The sequence below is a fragment of the Tyto alba genome, unplaced genomic scaffold (genome assembly GCF_018691265.1).
Source record: "Tyto alba isolate M040663 unplaced genomic scaffold, T.alba_DEE_v4.0 Super-Scaffold_14, whole genome shotgun sequence".
Classification (NCBI taxonomy): Eukaryota; Metazoa; Chordata; class Aves; order Strigiformes; family Tytonidae; genus Tyto; species Tyto alba.
Window position 1 is genome coordinate 18,915,830 of NW_024881276.1, and position 23,015 is coordinate 18,938,844.

The 23,015-nt window shown below is 34.1% G+C and overlaps 1 protein-coding gene across 19 annotated transcripts in view; it reads right to left on the reverse strand.

Moving 5' to 3' along the window:
- DMD (dystrophin) overlaps positions 1-23,015 on the reverse strand; it is a 1,076,492-nt gene that overhangs the window by 263,916 nt on the left and 789,561 nt on the right. For 18 of the 19 annotated variants that reach the window (XM_042788288.1, XM_042788292.1, XM_042788293.1 and 15 more), the window contains 2 exons: positions 21,922-22,133; positions 14,871-15,025 (listed from right to left, as the gene is read on the reverse strand). In XM_042788288.1, coding sequence (XP_042644222.1) covers positions 14,871-15,025; positions 21,922-22,133 — 367 coding nt within the window. The remainder of the gene's footprint in view (positions 1-14,870; positions 15,026-21,921; positions 22,134-23,015) is intronic. The other variant, XM_042788290.1, reaches the window with a different exon arrangement.

The following is a 23,015-nucleotide window of genomic DNA, read 5'->3' on the forward strand; positions in this document are numbered from 1 at the left end:
ACCCTTAATTACTGTAGAAACAACTAAATTTAATAAGACTGTGAAATACACTGATGGCATTACATGAAATCAATTAGGGCTCACAAAGGATACTATTAAATCGTTAGCGTAGTTTTCATTTAAAGCTGCAACCTCTGAGGGCTGAGCTCAGTGACCTAGCAGAACAGCGATTTTCTACCATGCAAGAGAATGAAGATTCAGTTTCCAGACTGAAAAACTTCTCTGGCAGCACTTACAGTTCTTATTGTACCACGCATCATCTTAAGTTAAGTGAGAGCAGAACTAAATAAACACTTAGATAAACACAGACATTATTTTTTTCCCCTCTAAAACATGGGCCTTCAAGTAGTACTCACATTACACATAGATGCTGACAGATTAGACTGACTCAAAATATTTTAAAACAACTATTCCAATATGTCAATATATTTTAAGCATAAAACTGCTAAAAAGATATGAAGATGACAGTCAAGGTCTAGCTCTGTAATATTCAGCTCAGAAGAAGCTGGTAACCAAAACTTGTTAGTATCTGAGTAAGAAACAGAGACAGCAGACTGCCTACTGTTTCTTATATCTATAAAATCTAATACAGAAATATTAGTTTTAAAGAACCATTTCATATCTTGTATAGATATCCTTTACTATTCAGGAGGTTTCAGACTCCTACAGAAAACTGAAATATAGGATAACTTCCCCACTATAAGGAGATAATATGATTAAAATAGTTCTGTATAAGATTTAAATACAACAGGGACTATAACCAGAGGTAATATGAGAATACAGAGTAATACTAATAAATTGTTACTATTATGGAGTTTCAACAATATTGAGAAGAAACTATAACTCTATTTCTGTTCCTTGGGATCATTTCAATATAAATAAATAAATAATGAAATCCTACAGTCAATTCAGCAAAGTCAGACAATGTTCAGCTCACACTCAGTTCAACAGAACTCTGCATGTGTTTGATATAAAAGCCTTACAGAGAAAATCCTAACTCCACTGAGATGAATGGCTAACCTTCAACTGACTTCAAATGGAACAGGATGTTCTGTGATAGTTCTACCTCAATTCTTTTTTGACAAATTTTAAAGATAAAATTTCTTAGCAGAAGAAAATGTAACCCTTCAAACAAAAATTCTGGAAAATTTAACAGAGTGGAGAAGGGCATAAATACATGAAAACACTAAGCCTGGGAGTGAGGATGTCTGACCATTCTGCTACGAAAATCCATGACAAAAGTCGATACACCTGAAATATTGTGTGCTCAAATGCAATTCTGGCAGACTCATCCAAATTTAACTCTTAAATAGAGCATGATTTTCAATGTTTTCTTCCTTCTCAATGAACTCTGGAATAATTATCAGGTGTTTACATTAACAAGACACTTGATTTGGCTTGTGACTTATTGTTTTGTATTCATTATCATGCAGATATCCAAGGTCTGGGGAGATGCATTTCTTTTCCTTAACGTATGTCTACCTGTTCCCAAATAATTTTCCATATTTTAGTCATGGAAATGAATGCATAACTGATTCATTCATCAGTTTAAATCACGATTCAGCTTTATTTCAGCTCATGCAAAGAAATCCATGAAATATACCATAAAGTCCTTACAGGCAACATACCTCTGTATTTTCTGTTACGTCACCAAAAGATACATTTAAAATGGTTTTGTATAAACAGATGTGTTAAAAATCACTGAATTGGCTTGTGTGTGGCAACACAATGAGATTTTGAAATATCAAGGTTCTTCAATCTTCTTCTTTTTTAGAGAAGGAACCAAGCTCAACTTTTAAAATCATTTATTTCCACCTAGCTGCTGTTATTTCTGAATAGGAGACCTAAATCTAAATAAAAGACTGATTAAAACCAATTTGAACTCTTGTCAACTCAAGGTTTACATTCATGATTATATTTGACACAATAATCGTCATCATATCTTATGACTGAAATCTGGTTGGCAGTCCTTGACTTAGTTCTGTTTTTTCCAATTAGCTGGGAAATTGCATCCCAGCTCATCTTGCAGGAAATGTTTACATTTATAGTTTTTCACAGGTGTAAGGCCATGGAAATACATTCTAAACACTTACTTGATAGTCATTTTCTTTTTAATGGATCTATCGCCAGTAAATAGGATTTGAGATTAAAAAAAAAAAAAAAGTAGTAGCACACATACTCAAGTGATCTTGCAAGAAACACCTCTTATCCATCACATGGAGAAGGGAAAATTCTCCAGAAATATGAAGACATAACTACAGACATTTTTCCAGATGAACATGTTTGAAAATAAAATAAAATAAAATAAAATGAAACCAAAACAACAAAAAAAACAGAACTTCCAGCCTCTAATTTTGCTATCTATTTATTAGCAATAAAATAATTTTGATTATGTTATGGTTAAAGAAACAATGTTAAATTCTGATCCTGAGAGAAATCAGTAGACAGCATGAAAAGATGTCAACAGATATTTCCATAAATTTGGTCACAGAATCACAAAATGGTTGAGCTTGTAAGGGACCTTTGGAGGTCATTTGTCCAACACCCCTTGCTCAAGCAGAGTCCCCAGAGCCAGTTACCAGGACCATGTACAGACAGCTTCTGAGTACCTCCAAGGATGGAGACTCCACAGCTTGCCTGGGCAGCCTGTGCCAGCACTCAGTCAACCCCACAGTGAAAGTGTTTCCTGATATTCAGAGGGAACCTCCTGTGTTTCAGTTTGTGCCCGTTGCCTCTGGTCCTGTCACTGGGCAGCACTGGAAAGATCCTGGCTCTGTTCTCTTTGCACACTCCAGCATCACGAGGGCATCCCATCAATGCCCATGGACTTATATATGCCCAGTTTGCTCAGGCCCTTCACTTCAAGAAGGCGAAAGCTAGCAAATAAAATGGGTCATATTTCATACTGAGTTATGTGCCATTCACCCAGGTTCACAGCAGGAACACCCCAAACCCAGCACACTGTTGACCATCTATGAAAAACACAGGGGATGTGATCACAAATCATTAGGGGATATTGCCTGTGCTCTGCGTAATCCCAAGGAATTCCTGTGGATGAAACACTTAGATACAAACATCTTGGTGCCTAAATGCTGGACAGACATCTGGGACAAACACATCCAAGAGTACATAAGCATATAAAAGTTTAAAATAAAAATCACCTTCCCATTTCATAAGATCCAGTGTTGAGCTCTTTATACTGTCACCATAGCACTGCAATATGATTTCCTACATGAATATCTGAATCATTAAATGATTCCTTATTTCATGTTTTCTTCTTTGTTCAGAGAAGTAATTGCTCAGGTTTTCTAACAAGGTATGTAAGAACAACGCGCCAAGCTTGAGAGGGAAAAGTTTATGCTTTATCGGAGACCTGTATGCATAAAGTTGACTACAGATGTGAAATCCAATCTATATCCACAATAGAAATTGCAAGAAAATAACTGAGTAGCAAGGGGTGGTATTGATGTAGATCATGCAGACAATGTCCCATCATTTGGCTTGGATATTACATTTTTCAGATGGTAGTCATCTTAATTTTTCAAGCTCCATTCTAGTACTATGAATGATGCCTAGAAATTAGATTAGAACAATTATGTTAAGAGTTCATGGAAGGAAAAATAATATAAACCCCTAAAAAACAGAGACAGGTTATCTCACAAGAATCATAAGAAAGTAAAACAGAAAAACTTTTAACTTTCCTAACCTCAAGAAAACACTGTAGATGGCTGCCTTGTGTTGTAATTGACAAAAATTAAGATAAACTGATATTAACAGATTTATTAGGTATGAATGGGTGAACTAGAGACAACTTGTTAACCTTCTTATTAAAAATGCAAACAAGTAAATGTATAAATCCATTTGTAAAAAAAAATAACACCGCAGTATTACTTGATCTCTTTCATTTCATTCTGCTCTTGCAGTGTATGTGCACAAGACTGTGTGTAAATTAGTTATAAAAACGTTATGCAGAAAAGTAGTATTAGAAAAGTCTTCCTCAAAAATTCCATGTTTTGCAGTAACCATGGATATCTACATTTCCATAGTTTACTGAGTGACTTATATATATATACTGTACAATCTCTCCTTATCTAAAGGATAAAAATACTTAACAGTCAAGGAAATAAATAGATTTTTTTTAATCCAAACGGCATTACCATGACAAATTTTTTTACAGGTCTTTAATATATTTATGTGCTATTTTGACTTCTTATAGTAACTTCTGTAATTCTTTCTTGATTATCTGTACTTTTAATCTAAAAAAGGGCCACCATCTGCTATCCAATACCTGCAATATAGTTTGTCTCAATTACTTGAAATTGTTAAATATTTTTAATGACAACCATACATTCAAACCTGATCTCTATATGACTGTTTAATGTGCCACAGCTTATTCAGAATGACAATCTGAACAAGAGCAGCTTATTTATCTTACTAATTTTAGTTCTCCCAAATATCAAATAGTGACATTATTCTAATAAATTTAATATGACTAGTTCACTTGACCCAGTCAAAGCTAAGCACATATACATGTAGTAAACTGCTGACACCACGTGAACATGTTATTATGTTCAACAATCTTTAATATTTATGACTAGTTAAATTTTGCCCTTCCATAATCAGATACTACCCAAACAAATATATATCTAGAAGGAGAAACTACCTATAAAGATTATATCCACATTTATACAAATATACATCTGTACAAATACTAAAGTGTTGTGTTTCCATCAGAAACAGAAATGAAGCCCTCTACTGGGAATGGGTAATCAAGAAGATTGCTTCTGTCATGTGTAAATATCATTTTACATTTCTTTAATAAGTGTATTGTGGATCAAAAAAAATATCTGTGTCTAGGAGAAAAATTCACTTGCCAACTTTTTCTTAGAAACAAAAGATGAAAACTAACAATAAAGTGATATAATCTTTTCACTATCCACAAGTTAATCCCTTACACAAGAAGCTATTTAGGAACCGTGGCAGGGATGTGAAGCTTTATTACAGAAACTTCTTGAATGAAACAAAACTGAGATTAAGAACATATAATGCAGTCAATGTAAATAATGTTCAACCCTGAACATTAGAAGCCTGTCCAAAGAGAGAAGCACTAGGTGTTACTCAGTGTATTAATTAACCATTGGAAAAAGGGTGTGAAGAACAAGATGGCAATTTTATTTATATTAGTCAAACTCAGGAAGGACTGTGAATAATTCCAGATGGAAGAAATCACCAGCAATGTGATAGCAGAAAGATTCAATATAGTTGTATCTAAAATACCAGATACTACAAGGAAGATTTAACTCAGTATACACTGATGAGTTCTGAACTAGCTGTAGCCTTGAAGGAATTTAGTATTTAAAATCAAGACCAATAGCTTAATGAAGATGTCAATACATACTAGCATCTGAAAGATTGTTAGCAAAAAAAACCCAAAAAATATTATGTCTATCTTTAATTCACTCTCATGATGCTGGGTATCTTGTCCCAACCATGACAAAGAAGAGTAACATCAGATATAAAATGACTAAAACGGTGACACGATGTGAAAACCAATTTAGACAGAGAAAAATTTGATACTAGTGTTCCATGCTTTTTTTATTTTCCCCAACATGAAAAGAAGTAACAGTGACAAGTGTCCACAGCTCCCAGAGGTCAGCGCAGTACAAATAGGAAGGGTATCACCAAAGGCTGATCTGAACTATGGTTTTTCAGTGGCATCTTACTTGAACAAGTCTATTCTGTTGGTGTCCCCACAGGAACAGAGAGAGAGGACAGCCCTGGAAGAATTGCCTCCCATCCCTTGGAGTAGAACCACACTGTGAAACTTACACATCAGCTACCACAAAAATAAATCTACCCTGTTGGAATCAGTAAAGGTATATGGTTCATAATAGAGCAACGGAGGCTGTTAGTAATTAACAGATCTGAAGTATCAACCTCTGACGTGCTCTAAGCACCAAGAACTGATGGAAATTTCTGAACTGTTTGGCATTACTGATAATAAACATCAGCATCTCTTTTAGATTTTGAAACAAAAAAAAATAACCAAAATCAGCACATCTAAGTCATGTTGTAGGGTACAGAAAATGCATCCAAGTTAAATCTAAAAATCCAACTACTAAATTAGACTCAAGTCTAGCTTGACATGCATTTAAAAAATATGAAAGCAGCTAAATAATAGGAAAGAAAACAAGAAAAATAAAATAAGGAAAATAAAAAAGAAAACATAAGATACTAATAAGTTAAAATTCAGAAAGTGGGAAATTGGTGTTGCAAACTTGGCACTGTAGATAATTTCAATAAATTTGTTTTTACTATATACTGTGTCAAGTGAATAAATGGAATCTCAAAGATATGTAGCACATGTTAAACAGGTAAAAATAATACTTTTTTAATTCTTTACAAACAAAAAGTGAACTTGTATAATTCACTGCCACAATGCACTATTGTGTTTAAGCAGATATGTATCAGATACGTAACAGATTATGTATCTTGCACGAAGGAAGAATCCGCAGATATGCAGCTAGAGTGATAATTCCAAGAGCCATTATTTCTTATCACTTTCAGGAGATAATATTTCTTATAGTTGCAGGAGATGTAATGATTAGTAGCTCAGCAAGAGCTCTACATTTTTTAAATTTGTCAGGGAAAGTAACACAGTACTATTAAATTCAGGGTATTGGTCAAGATGTGATTGACACTGGATGCTAAACAACATGAACATACTGATCTCTCCCTTTTCACAAATTCCTTGCTCACTTACTGTTTCCCCTTCTATGTACCTGTACTGTATCAGATACACTTTTAAAGCTCTGTCCTCAAGATTTACCAGTTTAATCTCACCTTTCCTCAGTGATTTCTCACCACCCTTATTTTAGGACATGCAAGAAAAGTACATTGCTAATTCTGTTGCTTTCCCACCTGCCCTCAGTATTGCCATTTCCCCAGGTCTCTGCCTTGGTAAATAAGAGTCATAAGCATCAGCCTCTTCTGCTACGGATCTTCATCTGGAATGATCACAACTCATCATTTGAAAATTTCTTTGTGAGTTTATATAAAAACAATGTGTGGTTGAAATTTTGTTCATAGTTAAAACACAGCCACACAACAAAAGGCAAGCGCCACTGTTGTCAAATTGACACATTTGGTGATAACTTCCAAAGAGAGACTAAAAATTTAATAGGCAGACTGAATTATCCTCTCAGTTTCAAGCATGACTGACAAGCTAGTGAGGGGGAAGCTTACACCTCCCACACAGCAGCTGATCAGAAGCTAAACAATCATGAAGCACCAAAGCTTGCAATAGCAAGGAAAAGCTGTTAAAAAAAAAAATAAAAAATCCATAGAAAACACCGGGGAAAATAAAACAAGGCTATCACAAGAATAATAATGCAAACAAAAAATGACAACTGAGTTCAAATTCCTTTTTGCTAACACTCTGCTAGTTCATCAGCTGTATAAATTGCCGTTCAGTTGTTTGTTTTAAAGGACATGAAGCCTGATAAAAAGCCTATTGAGGGGAAAGGAAAGACATTAATTTGTTGCAACAGGCTTTGGAGGAGAGCAATAATCAGTTTGCTACAGTTTGTTAAATTATCTGCAGACTAATAGGAAATAGTTTAAGTTTGGACTGTCAGGGCACAGAGCATTAGCTTCTGTTCTTGTTCAAATAGAGGCTAAAATTCTCTAATTACTTCAGAAACTCTCACCTTTAAGAAAAAAAAAAAAAAAAAAAACAACACACTTGTCTTAATCTTCTAATGGAGTAAAGAAGAAAAATTGACATTTCTTTTCTTTCTCTCTCAAAATCAGGCTTACTTATGTCTCCCTTAGTACCTTGTTCCTCCTACACCTCCTCTGGATGCAAAAGAGTGAGATTTCTCAAACTGAGTGTTTCTTTGAAATGTCCTTATTAACCTCTGATTATGACTCAAGTTAGTCCATGAAATCACTCTCCCTTTAGAATTCTATGCCGTAAAATATTTAATGATTTTGTCCAGATGGATATCACTATAACATGAGAACTGTTCTTATTTTCATCAGAAAGGAATAAACAGCATTTAACACACAGTAAATATGAACAAAGTAGCAGAATTCTATTTCACTCAAGACCAAGATATAAATCAAGAGTGAGAAAAAGAATGGAAAGAGCAGCTGTCTGAGCAGTAAAGACTAGTCTTCTAGACATTCTTTCACTTTTCTTGCTTAGTTTTAATTATTAACTTGCTCTCAGTATTTGAAGCTGGAGGCCTCTTTGCAATATGCCAGTCCTGCCCTCCTTTTTAATTGTCTGTAATGAAATCATTAACTTTAGGTTACAATTAACAACCAAAACCACTAAACTCTCAATCAGCTGAATTCATGGTGTTTTAAAAAATCTCAGAAAACCACTTGTGGGACAGACAAGTTGAAAAAACCCCAATTATTTTAAGAACAACACCACTTTTCTCTTTGAGGTCATTTCTATTTGTCTGTGGGAGGACTTAGCAGACTTACAGATATTTATTGCCCTTCTGGAAGTGATAAAGGTACTAGCCAACAGATGTATCTATTCAAGTGGTGGGAACATTAAGTGTATGCACACTGATATGAAGACTTTTAAGAAATATGTCCCCAAAATCACAAGGATCCATAGATCCTTTTAGTCAAGTACTGTATTATTGACGCTACCCTCTCCTGAAATAACTCAAGAACTCTTTCCTTTTTTTAAACCTAATAGAGTTCCTCAAAGATCACAAGAATATGTTCACAAAGGTGAACATGATGAATCACTCCATATTCTGGGTAACACTGCTCTTCCAGTTTATCCTACCATCATTTTGAAAGCATTGCATATCCAAGACTATCCTCTCACAAAGGAAATCACAAATATTCCATACCCTTGGTTGACTTTCCATCTCAGATCCACATACTGGTGTCAGTACTGCACAAAAAGTACAGTCGGTTGAGTGGAGAACAGAGGTGAAAACTAGAATATAAGCAGCTAAAATGACTTTCAAGATCTATTTATAGGAGCTTCATCTGGCATTTTTATTTACCTATTTTTTGTATTTTTTTCCCATATGTGGCTGAAATTTCATCATTCCTAGGGGCATCAGGAAGAAAAATAACAAAGCAATGTTATCTGATGTCACTGCTGGTAAGCTTGAGATTATATTTTGTGCATAAATATTTGTTTGAGAGTATAGGCAGATAGTAGAATATCTTTCAAATAGGTAACATCTCTTATCTATCATCATAAAAAAATCTCTTTCCCCTAAATGGCCTCTTTGGTGTACTTTTTAATACTGATATACTAAGTGACGATATTTAATCAAGTAAAACATAAAACAACAAATATCTCAAATTAAACTCAGAGCATCTAAACCTTACCAGAGTAGTATTTGCACCTTTTTTATAGTCCTTTTTTGAGGGTGTGCTATTTTGTTTAAAATAATACTAACAGAATGGAACAAAGAAAACAAAAAATACTTTAATCCTTTATCTGAAAATAAATCTTAGGAAACTTCAGAGATACCCATCTTTGTAAACACAAATGTCTTAACATTCTTGCATAGCAAGCAGCTAAAAGAGTTTTTCTTTAGAGTTTGCCCATGTTACTAACTCTGCTGGAGAGTAACTTCTGAGAAGCATGGAGTGCTGTACTGACAAAGTGAGACAAATTATTTTCAAGAAAATTAAAGGGTTCCTGTAGCCTTTTGTCTAATGGAAAAGACATTAGGACCCTACGTAAAATTCAGACTTTCCAGAACAGTTCTGGATTAAATGCATTTTTGTTAACTTTGTTTCTCCTCCTATTCAGCAGAATAGACAACAGAGTTACATATGTTCTTCAGAAAAGCATGTTGATATATAAAATTATTTGCTCCTTAACATAAATTTGGGTGTGACACCTGAGAGTGCAGAGACTCACTGTCATTCAGTGTGAATAGTTCTACTAAGTAAAAGTACTTAATTCCTTATAGAATTGAAACATGTGACAACATGTGACATGTGACAGCATGTGACACCTATACTGAAAATTTACTTTTTGAAATAATAGAGACAATAAAGATAAACATGTATTATCAACAGCTCTCAAAAAACAAAATAATTGCCCTACAATTGCAATGTTTTCCAGCAGTCTGCAATTTTAAATTAGTATCTGTTGTTAAGCTGGTGTAAATAACAAGCTTCAGCATGACATATTGGTTGTGAAGAAGCAGTCACTCTACATACCTACTTTCCCGAGCCTGGCAAAATGATTTCAAAAAACAATCAATATATCACCACAACATAATGATAAAAATAAAAATTATCATACTATGGTTTCTTTGGTGAAAAAAAAAAAAAAAAAGCATCAGAAAATGACATTTGACCATTGTCATCTTCAACTGAAGTCTTACGCATGCAAAGTTTTCTTGCTCACACCCACACAAACACAGCTCTATAGCCAGGACAGCAACTGCAGGCACTAATGTATAAACAAAGTTCCCATATAAACAAGGTTCCCATGGCCTCTTCTATTTTTAATTTAGCTGTTTCACAGTGCTCAAAGAAAGTGTGCCTGCACAAAGAACTATAATAACTGTTCATATGCATACCAATTTTAGGAATGCAAACCAACCTTCAAAGCAAGAGAAGAAAGGAAAAGGCTGAGTTTGCTTGGAGAACCTAGAAGATGGGAATGTTCTTTAAAGTAAAACATATTATGATTTCTTTCCTTCTTGACCTCAGTAGTCCAAGCCTAAATGAGCAAATAAGCTCTTCAGAGATGCCTCTCAGAAAGGCTTAGCTACTGAAACCAACAATGAAACTTCGGTATAACTTAACACACTTCATACTCCTGTCCGTTTCTGATGTGTAAATGCATTTTTTCTCACCCAGAATTCAGTTCAACTGTAATGCAAATGTGATTACTTCCACAAGTGCCATAAAGCAAAGTAGTATTAGGACAGGTACAGTATATTAAAAGAACCTGTCTCCAGCAGAATGGTAAAGCTCCTTCTGTGCAGGCAATAAAATTATACTTACAAACATTATGTACAGATAAAGCTTACATTCTAACAATTGTATTTTTATAACAAGCAACCATTGATAAGGAAAGGCTGGCTTTTCAAAGACCAAAACTAGATTATGACATTTTTCACACTTACAATTACTGCTATATTATGCATTTGCATAGGAAACAGATATGCATCATTCTTTTGTATTGATTATGTCCTTAGTTTGTTTGGCCATTTGCATTTCATACTGCCCAGCTGACATCCAAAATCAAGATGTTTGCACAACTGGCTGCATTAGAGAATTAACATCATTCTTAGATAAATACAGGAGCTGGTATCTCAGACCTTCCAAATAGGTTGACTAGAAACTCAACTCCTTACCACTTCCTCTCTAACTCCCTACAGCTTAAACTAATATCAACAACATAAATGTAATAATATATTGACTCTTCACTGCTCATACCCTGTAGTGGGGAAAAAATAGTTACTTTTTATGTTTTGACTGGTGTGTGTCAAATTTAAGCAATTTTTATGTTTATGATAATTCACATAAAATATGAGTGCCCACAAAAGGAGGGAGTAATGTAATACTACCATAACAAACATTTTTATGTATAGTAAATTTCTAATGTTTGCTTTCTTCATTGTAATTTTTTCTCTTGAGAACACTTCAGTTCATCTGTTAGATTTATTTTTGTTAATGCAAGCAACACAGATCACTTTCTCCTTAATTGCCTTTTATTGGAAAGTCAACGCTTCTACAGAGAAGAGGAAGAGACCTGATTACAAGTCACTCTGGCTTTTGCCCAACTGATCAGTTCATGTGCTTTTTAGTGTATCTTTGCAGTATCAACCACAAAAATAAAAATTTAAAAGTGGCGAGCGAAAAAAGTGAAGCAATCATCAGGCACTCCCCAACTTGGCTATTAAATGAGTTAGAATGTTATTCATTATAGTTCAGTGTTATAAAACAGAATAGTAAGGCAAAGGGTAAACACACAGCAATCAGCTGCAAATCTACTTAAGGAAAACAAAACACAAGCTGGCAGATGTTGCCTTAATGACTAAAGTATTTGCTTTGGCTAAACTATTACCAACAGGCAAAGTGGAATTTTACTGCTGCTTGCCTGCCTGTTGTTTTACTAATCTGGTTCATGGAAAAAGAGGTTTCACATTTCTTATGCTGACACACAATTCTGATATGAATGGCAGGTTAGAGGAAAACCAGTTCAAAACAGTTTAGGCCACTCTTATTTTTTCTTTTTAAAAGAAAATATCCACAAAATAGTTAGGCCATTTAAATTAAGGATATAGGGAAAAGAAACCAAAATCTTCTGCAGAATATTTCCTCTTTAATCTCAAGACACATATAAACAGTGATAAAACAATTTCTAAAGTACTAGAGAAATAGTCAAGACCATTATTTGGAATATATTTCTACATCACTATGAGGTCATTGAGTCACCAGAGCACTACATAGTCATGGTCTAGATGAAAATAACACTCGTGAATATATATGAAATCATTGCACATGCATCTCAGTGGAGAACTAATTTTTCTTGGAGCCTGTGACAAAGAGTTTATGTGTCTAATTTCTACCAAGTAAATATTCTCTTACGGTTCAAAAGGTCCCCAAAACCATAAATAAACAATTTGTTTTCCTCTATGCAATAAACTGAAAGCTGACAGGTAGAGGGAGGGGGAAAAGTACCACAACTACCAACAAAAAGAAAAAAAAAAAAACAAAACACCAAAAATCCCACCCAAAACCAACCTGAATAAATTGGCATCCAAAGACCCATGGACTCCATCTTATCTTTCCACAGAGTTTCTTTCTTAACAAAAGACATCTAGAAGGTTCTTTCACAGCCTCACTCAGGAGCTGCTCCATGAGCAAAAGGCCTGGCTACTGTTTCAAAGAAACATGAAAAATCTACAGATGCAGAAAATCTTCCAAGTACAAGTCTTTTGCTGATTTGATGCCTTATTATGTCTATATTTGTCAGTGTCTCAAACAAGGAAGATAGAAATGTGATACAGTCCTTGGAGAAGCTTATCAACTGCTGTTCGCATCATGCCTCTTTTTCAAGTTCCCAAATCATAAGAAGTCTTACAAAAATTATATACAAAACAATGAATTAAAAAAAAAAAATTAGAAAGGTACTAAAGTCATACAATCAAAAAATAGGAAATTCTAGTTTTACAGTTACCTGTTCAAGTTTAATCCTATCTTTTTATACTTCTTAATGGGAAATGCCAACTCAGTTCTTTTCTAAGACATAAAATATTTACTACAGTAATTCGTCTAACACATGAGCTGTGAACAAGTCTGTGGGTTTTGTAGATGTTTGTAAGGACTGTGTCTTGAAGAATTTACACTCACTGTTACCCTATTACTTGTCTGAGTCCATGTAACAATGTCAATCCTCACATTTAGGCAACATTAGACACATTTGTCTTTGTGCTTGAAGCATTAACAGATTTAAAGCTGCACCCTTAGCTACAATTGCTACCTGAGCATCCGCAGCAGCTACAGACATATCCTAAACTTCAGAATTACAAATCCATCTCACCAAGCGGGGGTTGTAGTTCTACATACAGACAAAAGCAATTTCCTTTGGTACTCCCATCCAACACTTTTGTTCTACTGATTTTACCTACTCATGGAGAACGGTTTTGTGCATTAGCCTTTCTCATCCAGGAACAGATGTTCCCCCCAGCCTGTTTCTCAGACCACAGACAGCAAAACATTTCTTCTCAAAAATATGGCTACAACTATAACAGGAGAAATGCAAGCAGATATTGACTGAATGTTTATACTAATTTCTTGGTTTAGTTATTGCTATTGTTAAAGAAGAAAAAAAAAGCTTTCAAATTATTATATGACTTTCTTTTAGCATCTCTTCTCTCATTTGAACAGGATCTTAAGTCAGTGGCAAGTCTGCTTCAAAAAAAATGGTGTTAAATTGAGTCATTCACATGAATATCACCTTCATAAAAAAACTAAACAAAAAGTGGGAATAAATTTCTGTAGTCATCTGTGATTTAAGTAACTGCAATTATGCAAGATCTCCTGAATTTATTGTATATTTAACTAAACTGATTTTTCTGTCCTTATTCATAGGCTTTAATTAAAAACATCTTAAGATCTAATTCAGTTCTAGTTTCAGTTATAAGCTGTAACTTAATTCAAGATACTGATTAAAACAACTTTGATTTAGCTTTTATGTATCTCATCTAATGTGCAATGATTTAAAACTCTTTAAAGTAATTTTTATTCTGCAATGTATTCTGATCTTATAGATTGTGTATTGGATGATTCATAATTTGGTTACAAGCTTCAAAAGTTGCTTTTAGTAAGGAATTCGTATCTAAACCAAACTGCAAGACTGTGAAATGTAATCAAGAATGTGATCAAGAATCTAATAAAAACTTTCTTGACTGGAGATTTGCTTCAAAGGTACAGGATAACATTTCTAATTTGAATCTGCTTCAACAGGATATGTCTGTCATTTTCAGATTCAGTTTAAGACTCAAAATTGCTATAGTGATTGTGATGTGGAGACAGTACATAGAAATATGAAACACTTCATTTTAAATATTTAAAAAGTATATGCTTTCAACTGAAGTTAGTTGGCAACTGGTTACAGCAGAGGAAAATTGGCAGGAGGCAAAATTTTATTTGAGAGAATTAAATGGCATCCCAAAGACATATTTCAAAAAAAAAAAAAAAAAAAAAGACAGAATAGTCATCATCATTCTTTCTTTTGTCACTATAATAATGTAATTTTCAAAAGTTACATCTTCTGTAATCTCCAACCAAAGCTGGACAATGAATGTTATTTAAATTTAACAAGAAATCTAATAACAGAATTTATATCCTACCTCTTATTAATGGCAGCCCATGTTGCATTAATGTTATCTGTCATCAGTTCTACTTTTCTTGTGTCATCTGCTGAATAATCACGGAGCAGCTTAAGTGCCATGTCATTTGCCACATCTACATTTATTTGCCACTGTCGTATTTCTTTTGAAAATTGCTGAAGTAAAAAAAGAAAGAAAAAGAATAAACCTCAGATCACAATAAAATGATCTCACATATTGTATGATTATTACAGAAAGAGGTGAACAACTTATACCAACAATATAAAAAACAAGAAAAAGGACTTCCTCAGATTCACTGGTAACTAAGGTCAGACTCTTTCTAAATGTTTAAAATCTCTTAGTCATAAAACTATAGGACTATTTCTAATCTCTGAGAGGACCAAGCAACCAAATCCTAAATGCCATGACAACTCAGACTGATAAACGCTGATCAGAATGTTATTTTTTTTGAGACACAAACTGATGGGTGCATTATTATGCACTATGGAAACTATCACTATTTGTAATGTTGAATTACACTGAGATGGAAAACAGAGTGAAATAATACGTTCTGTCTAATTTTCTTTCTTTTTTTTTTTTTTTTTTTTTTTTTTTTTTCTGTGAAATAATACCGAGATTTGGGCAATTAATACCCATGCTTTCACTTTTATTTAACTTTATATTAGCGAATTGTTTATGTAATTAGTGCCATCTACTGGAACAGCACTAAATCTGCAATACATCAAAATATTAAAATATTACTGGTAAACCCATCAATATCTTTATAATGCTAATTTATGCTTCTCGGTATTAAGAAAGTTTTTTAAATCTTGGTCTTTTTTTTTTTTTTTCCCCCCTTTCTTCTCTTTTTTCTCCTCTCCTCTTCACTCTCCTCTCCACTGGGCCAGCTACCTCACTGCAGAATCAAGCCAGGAAATCCTGAACCCTCATTCCGCCAGCAACCAGCTCCCATGCATTTTTCCTGTTAGTCTCTTTCTCAGAGCAAATTTCCATATAAATGCACTGCAGTGCCATATTTAATCCATAATGTGTAACAATAAAATGAAAGAGCAAAGATAATCGATGGTCTACTTGTACTTTTGTACTAGGCAAAGACTACAACTAGCCAATCAAAGAGACAATTCAAGTAGAAAAAAAATTTGTATTTGTAAATAGAAACTGTAAATTGCATGTAAACATTAGAAGCTATTGACAGAAAAACAAAACAAAACAAAAAACCCCAAACAGTAAGGTTTGACTGTCTTTATTGCTGTGCTTTAATACACAAATCAGGAAATGTCTGTAAAGAAAAAATAGTTTCTTCCCTCTCATTCTCCCACAGCAATATTTCTTTTAAAATCTTGTTTTGACTGAGATAAGGAATTCTCTACACACAGCTGAATTTAAAAACGTAATCCCTGATTAAAGAGTCTAAATACTAAGTAAAAATAAATACATTCTGAATGTTTTGTGCACTTATGTTTTCATCTCAGAAAGTCTGTAAATTAATTTTGGTTAAGATTAGGACTGAAACATACGTGATCTTACAGAGTCCAGGTGGAGTTTTGGGGGGGTTTGTTTTTTCCTTTAAACTCTTACCTCATAAAAACCTGCTTAAACATCTGTATGTCCTCTCTGTAATTTAAAACTGGAAAACAGGTATTTCCCCTCTTCCCTGTGTTATTTCTTCACAAGAGGGCAGATCACCCAATTAATGTGCAGCAGATAATCTCGGGTACTAAGAGAGAAACCTGGTTATCTGTTTTGAACAAAGGATCCTATTTCTACCAATCAACCATTAAGAGGCGGTTCCTAATCCCCACTCCCCAAAACCATCTGAACATATTATGGTTAAACTCACTTAAACTGAAGCTGCCTAAACAAATTTTTAAAGTCATCCTTCTGTGTAGGAGATGTAGTCAGGAGAGGTGATGATTTTGTGGAAAATCACTACCATTCCTTTGGAGAAGATATAGGCAGGTGGTTGTTCTGGAAATAGTCTGCCAATTGAGCTCCTTTCCTGCCAGAATTATATACAATAAATATATAATGTTTGTATTTACAGAACTACAATAAAACATATGAAAACAAAAATAAAGAAATTCTACAGCAATTATCATTACAGATTTTAAGATATTTTATAGCAAGTATCTATTCTACATTTAGGTCCATCCATCTCTATTATAATCCACCTTTCTCTTTGTTTAGAATTATGCATGCACACAGCTACTTCTTTCCAGCTAAAGGATCACAGCAGACTGACTGTTCACTGAATTACACAGAAAAGTTACCATAACATTTTGTTGGTATTGTAAATCAGTGGTCTGTAAACTTTACTTTGAAAATAAGTTATTTTTGCCCAGTCCCATGTGAATGTAAATGACCTTATAAAACCTTCCAAATCTGCTTTTATAATAAAAATATGGAAGGATCCATTATAAGGTTATTTTCAAAAGTGTTGTTCTCACCATTAACTTCAACATTAATCCATTAACTTCCTGACATTACAACACTAGATCGTCACTCACAAAAGAAATGATGAATACAGAGAGCTTTGCCGACAGAAACAATTTGTAGTTTATACTTTACTGGAAATTGGTATGAAATTTTTCAACAACTTTGAGGAGTGCATGCCTTGCTTCAACTTTGCTCTGTGCACAGACACTGAGAACAAAGTTTTGCGGTTAAAGTTTTAACTGTCTGCCCTTCCAGAGGCCCATTAACTCCTATCTTACATGACTGTAATGAATATTTTAGAATTAAATTATTTGCATTATTTTTTGGTCTTTTCCTCTTTATATGTTGGGTCTCGTTTATTTTTTAGGTACTTAAGAACAACTTCAATTTTTTTAAAAGCAAAATGCTTCATTACCTTCATTTCATTCTGACCTTTTTTAAAGCATTTTATTTGTTTTGTCTGTGTCATCACTGGAATTTGCATAGTTTATTAAAAAGCTTAAAAGAATTAAGGATGTGTATTTATCATGTTACTCTAGGTATAAATTTCTTTTAAATTTTTAATTAGAAGACACTATTTGATGTTATTAGGAAGAAAGTCTGTGTAATTAAGGATCCTTGATTAAAAACAAGTAAGGAAATTAGAGCTGGGCTTTCTTCTATCCCAGGATTGCCCAGTGGAATGAAATAAATGATGCACAGAAGTTCAAATATAGCAATATGTATGTACAGCATCATCCAATTCTGAGCATGTAAATTCCCACACTGAGCAAGTGTATATATCACATATCTGGAAAATCAGGCTGTCTTTCTGTCCATTTTATTTATATCTATAGCATGTTTTATTTATATACTTAAAGAATTATTTTTTTATCAAGGAATTCTATTTCAGTGTCTGCATCATAGTCAGTAACATCAACTTAATTGTTTTACTAAAATCAAAGCAGAATGCTGTCAGCCCTGTAATGATAAAAATCCACAAAATGCTGAGACTGTACTTCATCCTATGCTGGTATACAGAAAGTGGCAAAAGAGTATCTAGTAAGTTGTCCCTCTGCAAGAAGATGACAAAGGCAAGCGATATAGCCTCAGTCTCATCCATAAATCCAGGGCATAAAGTTTACTCTCCAGGCTATGCCAGTGGAAGGTTTCCTGGCCTCTTGAGTCCCAACACAGCAGGGGAAGTTATCAGCTGCTACTTAATTTCCTATTTAGATGAACAAGACATAGGTGGTCAGTGGAGGAAAGGAAGGAAACCTTGTCTCCATCCTTCCTCCTCTTCACTTGGAAGACATGCCTCACTAGCTCTCACCAAAACAAGGAGCCACCGAGTGAACAGGCAATCCTATCAGGTTTATTACTTTTAATGTAAACTCAGTATCGTATTAAACAGTACCTTATGTTCAGATGACTTGGGGATGGGAAGGAGCTGAACTGTGACTGTGTACTATTTACACACCTATAACCTTAAGCCTGCTGAGTTAACCATCTGCAGTCATCACTTAATAAAAATTAACAAGCAGGGCTTTAACGGGTAAAGAGTCTCATTGGCCAGAATCCCATATTCTGATTCTTCATACCTAACCTCAGTCCTTAGATTTTAGTTCTCAAATATAAACTAAAAAATAATAGAATGAAAAAATGCTTTAATCCTCAGAAAATTATCTCCTAATTAATTTCTGATTCAAAGGAATCATTTTTTTATTATCAGCTATATGGTACCTGGTTAATTTTCTTTTAAATGTCAGAAATAAATGTATCAGATTCTCTTAAAAACATCATTGGCCAAATAAAAGCCAGTTACAGATTTTCGTTTTATGCTGGCATCATAAAAAAATAAATAACAAAAGACTGGTACTGCTGAACATACCATTTACTTGTGTGTAAGGATGCATTAACAGAAAAGCACTGATCAATAGTTCATTTAGAGCAGAGGGGAACTTTTGCATTGATTCAGTTGTCTTTAGGCAGACCTATAGTGTTTAACAAACAAATCAGAACACTTGGTGACTACTTTCTCACACTAAGCTGTGTTGAGATACAAAACTGACAAAATGAGTATGTCTGAAGAATTTATGACGCATACTGACCTCTCTCTTTCCCTCAACACAAATGAATAGAAATGACAGCTTTGTTTTTGTCAGTGTAACAGCAAGCCAAAAGACAGCATACTTACTCTACATATTCAGGAGACAACATCAAAATATATGTGTTTGGCACAGAAGCCTGGAAAGCATTTGAGTACTTGATGTATTTCTAGGTCCTTCAGTTTAGATAATACTATACAGAAGAAATGCAAAGCTGCTAAGCTCTAAAAAGACTTCCATTTTCCTTAGTATTCATGACCCCTTATCTCAAGCATGAACACAACAGCTGATGCTGTCATATCTGAGAAGCTTTCATGAGGGATTTGACACATTGGGAATTACTAGCAGACAAAGATAATTCCTCTAGGAAGGATGGCACAAAAGAAAGAGGGAAAAAAATAAAAGATGGAAAAAACAAATGAACCATCCCCCTCTTTCTCTAAGACAGAGATGAATTTCTTCCAGACTCGAGGGAGAAAGGCCAGGCAAAAACAAAGAAATGAAAGTAAACAACTCTGGAGAAGTACAGATTGTTGATGATCATATCATCATGAGGGCACAGAAAATTAAGATGGACTAGCTGTGACACTGAAATTGTAATTATAGACTAGTGTCTGTAACTTTTCACATTGAATCCAAACTGGGATGGGAATGGCTGAAGATACTGATAGCCCAGGTGCTTCATCTCTTTTAAAGAAGGAGTGAAAAGAATTTGCAGGTATTCTTTCAAAAACTCTGTTTATACATATAGATACCTTCTATGAATAAGTATATTAGTATACTTTCTGTATAACTTGGAGGATGGAGGAGAAAAAGGGCATCTTATTTCTCCCCTTAGAGAATGTTGATTCCAAAAATCCCGTAACAATTTCAAAAAACATACACTCTTAGATGAACTTCATCTAAACCTCATATATTATTGTAAAAAAGTGGACATAAAATCCATTCCTAAAACCATATTTTCAATTATTTTCCTAGTTAAGTAATATGTGTTTGAGACATAAGACTGTCATTGCAAAAAACTGTTTTTTTGTTAATTGAGGCTTTGTAGATCTAGGAGACTGATTTTGAAGGTTTTTTGTTTGTTTTTTTTTTTTTTTTTTTTTTTTTTTAATTATTAAAAAAACCACAAACACTGGACAGAAGCCAGAACTCTAGCTCTCAAAGACACTGACAAATGGGAGTCCTCTACACTGAATGACAGTAGTATATGTAATCTGTATCTCCTTCCAATACATTAGTGATTATCCTTGTTTATCATAATCCACCCTTCTCAAGCAATGACCCTTATGGTATAATCTTAAATGAGAAAACTTAACCACACCTCAGCCCTAAACCAATGGGCTGATGAACATTTTTATGCTTCTTACAGGCAAGTAAAAAAAAACCCAAGCAAAAACCTCAACAGATTTTGTATCTACTTCTAAATATCAGAAGGACAATTATTAAGTGATGATGGAGACAGGTGAAGACCAATCATGCAGTTATACACATACTTTCTCCGGTGGCAAAACCAGTTGATGAGGACCTCACCTCACTATACTTCACAGCAGTTCATTACCACTCAGCTGTATAAATAAGATTGTTCTGAGTCCATAAACTTTAACCAAACATTAGGAATTAAAAAAAAAAGAAAAATCTGGTGGGCAGAAGAGGAGAACACATCAGAAAATATATGTATAACTATTCTCCCAAATAACCAAAAGGTAACGTTCCATTAACATGGATGCAGGACTCACTGTAAGAGCCTGATCAATTGGTTTTCCTCAACCAGAAAATGAGATATTATTAATCTGAAACAGCTGTTCTCAAATTTTATTCATGAAGAACATCACCAAAATATGACTGTTTCCATAACAAGAAACTTAAAAACTGATGCAACAGCTAAGGCTGTTACTTGAGTAACAAGTTACATTGCTACTTGAGGTAGAGCTCAGATACGTAAGTTAGCTGAGGTGCACATTTTAGCAACCAGAATGTGACAATATGTGAGCTAAAATCACAAGAGCAGCTATTTCATATTTTTCGCAGTTAATAACCCTGTCAAGGTTGAACCCAGTAAGATTATCCCGTGGCAAATCAAAAATGCTTGATTTTCAAAATATCTCCATATAGTTTGTTATGTTTTGTTGTTTTCTCATCTTCTTTTCTTAACTACTTCCTGACAAACTATATGGCTTCATTACCAGTGCAGACAGACATACAATACTACAGGATTTCTCAGACTGCGGTACCAGTGCAGCTGAGGCTGTTGTATAGAAGAGATGAGAAATACTTGTGTGAAAAGGTAGGTGTTCTTCCCACAGGATCAGGCAGCTATTTGCTATGACTGATAAATGAAAACCAATTTAATTCAAGGATTATGTGACACACATTTTAGACTCTGTAAGTTAATTTCTGTCTAATTTTTTAATGGGAAATAAGATATGAAGAGGCTGTTCTCAGTGTGCACTGTCCAATAATTAGAGGGCATTTTCTTTAACAATCTAATTAGCTCAAGCGGAAATATTTTAATTCTCAGTAGTGACCTTAAGATCAGAGTTCTGATGTTTCAGAGCTTCCACAGTGTAGGAAATCTCTTTCCACAACTCAAGCTTAGCTTTTGCTTGTTCAAGAACCTGCTCAGCTTCTTGTTTAGCTTCTAGCCACTGTGTTGAATCCTTTAACATCTCATGAAGCTGCTGTCTCCGGGTTTGGAGGTGTCCATGCACTTCATCCCACTGGCTCTGTATCTTTTCAACTGGTGAAACACAAAGGAAAAACAAAAGCTGAGTTACTTAAAAGTTTGGGGGGGGTTGTTTGTTTGTTTGTTTTATTTTAAAGGAGTTAAAAAAGTATTTAAATCTTTCCAGAACTGACCATATTGAAGAGCTATTCTACTTTAAAGCTGCAATTACAACTAAGTTTAGTTTAACAAAGAGGAACAGATAAACTGTTCTGGATCACACAGTATGACACTATGGTACACAGCATGTGTTTCGATGCATATTCATCCAGAAATGCCATGTTAAAGACTTGAAAAGCATTATGAAACAGGATCACATTTGAGAAAAAGCATCAGCAATAATTTTCCATTTTTACCAAACCAACACAAAGTTTAATATTTTCTGGAGACCAAGTCCTTTAGGGACTTCAGTAATATTAATTAAAGACCTATTGCAAGATGTAATTAATGGCTATACTTCCTCATTTCATTAAAGCAAATGTTAGCAGACTGCAAAGTCTAAAAAACTTTCTCATATGCTCATGTTAATTATAAAATAACAATTAGCTTTATCCACTATTTGAAAGAAATGTGATTTGTGGGAACTTAATAATCATGAAAATCACTGATAATAAGCATTGGCTAGCATCCAGCATCAGACTCGTCCAAAATAGCATAAAAACATCTGGAGACCTAGTCATCCAAGCAGTTGAAGTTTGACAAAAAAACTCAAAACCAAATCAAAAAAACAAAACTCCACAAACAATAAAATCTATGCACTGCATGAAGAAATAGGCATTCTTTAAATATGTATTTTTTTTTTTAATTCCCTAAGGTTACGCAGCACAAACTATATTCTCAATATATTTTTGAAGACTGCTTCACTACATTGAAAATTCACAGGCCTTCTGGTGAGGG